Raw genomic sequence first — 5,019 nt, forward strand, 5'->3', positions numbered from 1 at the left:
CCCTAGGTAGCACACTGTGCTACTTTGCTCAAAAAAGTATTTCGAACACTGCGTTAATCAACAGTCCATACCGAACCAACCGTCAGTAGCCATCAAACCGGCATATACAAACATATTACGCACATAACTTTCATACTACACACAAACAAATAACCTAAACCAATAGAAAAAAAACCCGGAGGTTTGAAATCTACGATTTCCCTTGTTTTTTTTAGTTTCATGTCCTGCATTTAACCATTCGAAATAAAATGAAAATACCTTGCAGTCGACTATAGGTCCGTAATTTTAATTCTAGATATTTAAAAGCTACACAATTTTGAAGTCTTTTCCTTGTAACACAATATAATAATAATGTTAAGATGCCTAAACTGCGCAATTGTATACATGTTTGAATAAGTTTTATGTATAATAATAATATTAAGATGCCTAAAATGCGCACTTCAGCATCTGTGTAGAATAGCAGATGACGCTGTCATTTAATTTTGTGTGAAAATGATGCCAACAAAACACCCATATATAATATCCCATTTAAAGAAATGCTAACGTTTAGAATTAAATAGGTAGTTTTAGACAGTCCCCGTTCATACCAATCATAGCACACAGTGGGTATCTACCTACGTACTGTTACTGTGCGTACAAGTAATTAATCCCTGGGAAAGGTGGGTTATTTTTAACTGGAATGTGTCACATGCTCTCACCCACGTGCATGTATACATAGCTTGAGTATATAGGTTACATTTAATACGACTGGCTTACCGTGAGAGATTACATGGTGTATTCATGTGAGTCTGGTCTTACAAGGCCACGCCAATACATACAGGTTTCAAGGAGTTTGTATTTTATAGGAAAGCCGCTATTAATATAACAAAAACACAAACATTACGAGTCCTTTATATTAGTTATGGATATGCCTGTTCTTATTGGTGGCTGATAACCAAGCTATAAAAATGGTTTTAAGAGAATATTCTAATTAAAGAACTTTCCAGTTTCTTGATGGACAATAAAAAAGGACATGGGAACAATACTTCAGTTTGCATTGCAATAAATTACGGCTAAGATGTGCGCAAATGCTTGTGATTCTGTGAATCTTTGTTGGTGTGAATGTACTGGTGCTACGCCTGTAGCGCCATCGTGCGGGTAAGCAAGGCATGGCAGGTCACTACATATCGCGATTTAAAGGAAATATCATATTTCTGGGCCCGGCATGCATGATTTATCATATGAATCAAAAGTGATTACCTAAAACAAAATCATAACTTTTAGAAAGGTTCCTCCATCGACCAACCGGCATGTTACTGCAGCGTATAATCCCTGCAATTCACAAACTTACCGAATGGAGCGCTACTGCACCGTTAGCCCATCTAACAGTGAGCAGACGCATTCATTATACGGTAATAAAGGCGATAACGGATACGTCAATTCTTTCAACTATCATTGCGTCACTTTTGGGTGTAAAATGTTGCCTTACGTTAAGTTACAAGGTGACATAAGAAAAACAGAAAGGCGACTTGATAAGGCCACAGCAAGTAATTTTTATGGATGACATCATCAAGAACATTAAATTTTCGCCTTGAAAAAAAATTGTTGCCCTCTTACAGTGGTCAACATGCCGAAAACGGGCTGTTGCCATGCCATAATGTGGATGGCAGATAAATATGACGAGAGATAGAGGAGACAAGACAAGGCCCTGATTTATTGTTTTGTCTTTCACTTTGATGTTTATTCCTTTTAAATGTGATGTTCCCACTGAATCAGAACCATTTGTACAATGATTGAAAACGTATTTTTCAAAGTTGTTTCAGAGAGAAATGAATGTTGTAATAGTTGGCAGTAAACGTACAACAATAAAGGTATCATTTCTTGTTTAACAAGGTTTCTGATGAAAATTTAAAATGTAGGAATCTTGTCTTTTTGCCCACTTTGTTTTTTTCGCCCTATCGCATTAAATTTGGCGTCTGCGGAGAATGTCATCCATAAAATTTACTTGCTGTGGCTTAGGAAAAGAACTAATGTAGAGAAATTGCTGTGCCGGTGGTCTAAAAAAACTGTAGGTACATTAAACATGTTGTCCTCGTATACCTAACTCTGGGAACCGCGCCAGAAATCGCTTAAACGAGTGAAAAATCGAGCCTTGATCACGGAAAGAGCCTCCAATCCACAAAGGCAATAACAGGCTCAGACCAACCAGGGAGCGAGACATAATGATTCCGTAACCATCGGTTTGACGTCAGAGTGAAAGCTATCTGCCCCTCCCCGTGCCCGCGTATAGAGACAGCATGTGGCACTTCAATCAACTTAACATGCTACTTCACGGAAGAGCTCTTTACAACAGACGTGCGGAGACTGTCAACCAGGTGAGAGGTGGGGAACGGTTTCTCAATAAAGCAAATGAAAGGTATAAATACTGACTTCCAGCAACTTCCAATTTAATTATGCTTCTAGGCAAACAATTTATTTTTTTTAAACCGCCGATATTCTTTTAATCTACAAGCCTTTATAATATATGTATCATACTTTCATAGATAAGAGTACATTATACAGATTCCGTTTGTTATTCTTTCCTTATATACGAATGTGTATCCCTTATACAATATCCTCATTGTTTTCTGGTTTTATTTATCTGTTTTTTGTCTTCCACGTGTCCTTTCAGTATTAGCTTTTCTGTATGTTTATTTTGTGTAAGCGAAATAATACCATTTGATTATGAGGGGGAATTATTGAGTATGGGAAACTTAAAGATAATTTATGATAATTCCTGTTAAAGAAAACAAGTAGGTATCCAAGAAAATGAATCATACATTATTCAAAATATTCCTATTTTAGTATCTTGTAAGCCTTGTTTCTATGAGTACCTGAGGCATAACAGTCGTACCCGAGACGCAAAAGTCGTTAAAGCAAATTGCATTGATTTTTGAAATGACCAGACCAAACTCGATTATGTTCACCACACGTACCGTCCTTGGCCCCAAGTGTCCTGGGAACGTGATTGATGTAGCCTCAGGTGTCCTGGGAACATGATTGATGTAGCCACAAGGTCCAATTTTCATTCTTACTGCCTGTAAACGTGTTCATATATATCTTCCTCGCTGTCACTGCATAAACTATCGTATCAAGTGAGTGAAAAATGTTATTTTCTTTTACGTAAGCCTGTTACGTAATTTGTTTTACTTATTAAATCTATATACGCACTCATGCTTATATAAGTGCTTATTTGAAGAATGTTTTGCTGATGCAGATTAGAAGTACAGTTTGTGCCCACAATTGCAAAATTATGTTTTGAACTTGAAAGGTAACGTTAGCAAAAAAGCACATGCATGTTATGTTTACCTTCTCATTGGTCTAGCCTAACAAACTAGTGCTCTGTTTATTGTTACTTAAACACATTCATATGTAATATTATATAGTGAGTATCCTCTCTTGCTATATAATGTAACCTAATACCACAGGGTGTCTGCTACAATGCTAGTTACCATGGCGACAGACATCTAGTCCAGGTCATTGACTTTATTTTTGAGGGGAGAAGAAGAGGAAGAAACAGAGCAAAAACAATATCTTCTGCGAAGGTAAACAAAAAAAGGTTAAAAAAACAATTTTCATCATCTAAATATAGTCTCTCTCTCTCTCTCTCCCATAGCTTAGTCAGCCGTCGGGGCAGCATGATGTTTGACCAAGTTCTTCCACTGCTGGCGGCCCTCCGCCAGTCTTGCTAAAAATGCTTGCTATAAAGGAACACTTAAGTGTATGCATTGGCTTACCTTTTTGACTTGATGTACTTTTTGAATTTCTGCTTGGTGACGTCTTGTAACGTTTTCATGGACTGTGGTTCTGCTGAGATGCCCTGGGCACGCCTCCTGACCGCCGCCGGGCCTGCAGTACCGCTCATGGCCGCCATGCCGGGCTTGAACACGGACTGCATTTTTAAAAAAAAGCATATATTGAAAGAGACGGGGGACGTCACAAACTAATGACTACGAATGACGTCACAAACGATCCTGCAGCACCGCTCATGACCGCCATGCTGGGTTTAAACACGGACTGGGAGATAGAAAAACAGGCATTTTTAAAAAAAGGCATATTGTGGACGAGACGGAGGACAAAACAAACTATAGCTATCTGTAACTGCTCACCAGAGTACGTCCCTTCAGTCTGCCTTAAGGGAAAGGTGCCGTACAGTCAACTACTAGGGGAAGCCAAATGATTTGTCAACTGCAGTTTAAAAACCTCTTTGTATTAAAAACTATACATTACATGATACTGGTCAGTGTCCTTCATGTCTTGTATGGACAAATGGAAGATATCCTTGCGTATTTAATAACCCATGGGTGTCACGTCTTAATATACCTCTTACGTGATGTATATTCTTAAAGGTCTATAAGCAATATTTCACAATGATCATCAGCTATATAAATACACAAATCTCTTGAAGAAAGATGCAAAACAGCAAAAGACGCTGGTTGATTTTTGTAAAATATAGATGTGTTATGGGGTATGATAATATATCCTCAACACAGGTCTAGAGTGTCTGCTCACCTGATATTTGTCCAGTTTCGTCTTCAGCTCGATGATTTCGGCATCTTTTCTCTCCAGCTGAACCTGAAGTTCTCTGATCTTCTCGTCCTTTTTCTTGAGAAGCTTCTGCATCTCCAAAAGACTCCCCATCTCGGCTAGAAGGGAACCAAAGGCGAAATTTGAAGCAAAATCTTGAAACAAATTTTGTCGTTTGGTTGAATGCGTTTCGCACTAGTGTGGCACCCAAATTACAACGTCAACGTGCTCACAGATGCACAGATATTATTTCAAATGAAAGGCACACGCAAATATCAATGACAAACAAATCATATGCCATGTGTAGGCGATGTGTTGGCGTCACCCAGCCGCATGCATACACAAGTATTGCTCCTGAGACCATTTCCTTTATATAATATCGTAAACTACTGAACGAAATGTCACTAAAAATTGTCTGCTTTTCTTCCATCTTTTTTTTTTACTGTGAATAGGATCCTCTATATCTATATGATA

The 5,019-nt window shown here is 38.2% G+C and overlaps 1 protein-coding gene across 2 annotated transcripts in view; it reads right to left on the bottom strand.

The window, feature by feature from the left end:
- Positions 1-4,660, bottom strand: part of LOC109478342 (cGMP-dependent protein kinase 1-like) — a 23,528-nt gene extending 18,868 nt beyond the window's left edge. For both annotated transcript variants that reach the window (XM_019779861.1, XM_019779859.1), the window contains exons 1-2: positions 4,531-4,660; positions 3,756-3,910 (exon numbers count right to left, since the gene is read on the bottom strand). In XM_019779861.1, coding sequence (XP_019635420.1) covers positions 3,756-3,910; positions 4,531-4,659 — 284 coding nt within the window. In that variant the 5' untranslated portion in view covers position 4,660. The remainder of the gene's footprint in view (positions 1-3,755; positions 3,911-4,530) is intronic.
- Between the last annotated feature and the right edge of the window lie 359 nt (positions 4,661-5,019).

Source organism: Branchiostoma belcheri, unplaced genomic scaffold, assembly GCF_001625305.1.
Source record: "Branchiostoma belcheri isolate BF01 breed outbred unplaced genomic scaffold, Haploidv18h27 scaffold43, whole genome shotgun sequence".
Taxonomy (NCBI): Eukaryota; Metazoa; Chordata; class Leptocardii; order Amphioxiformes; family Branchiostomatidae; genus Branchiostoma; species Branchiostoma belcheri.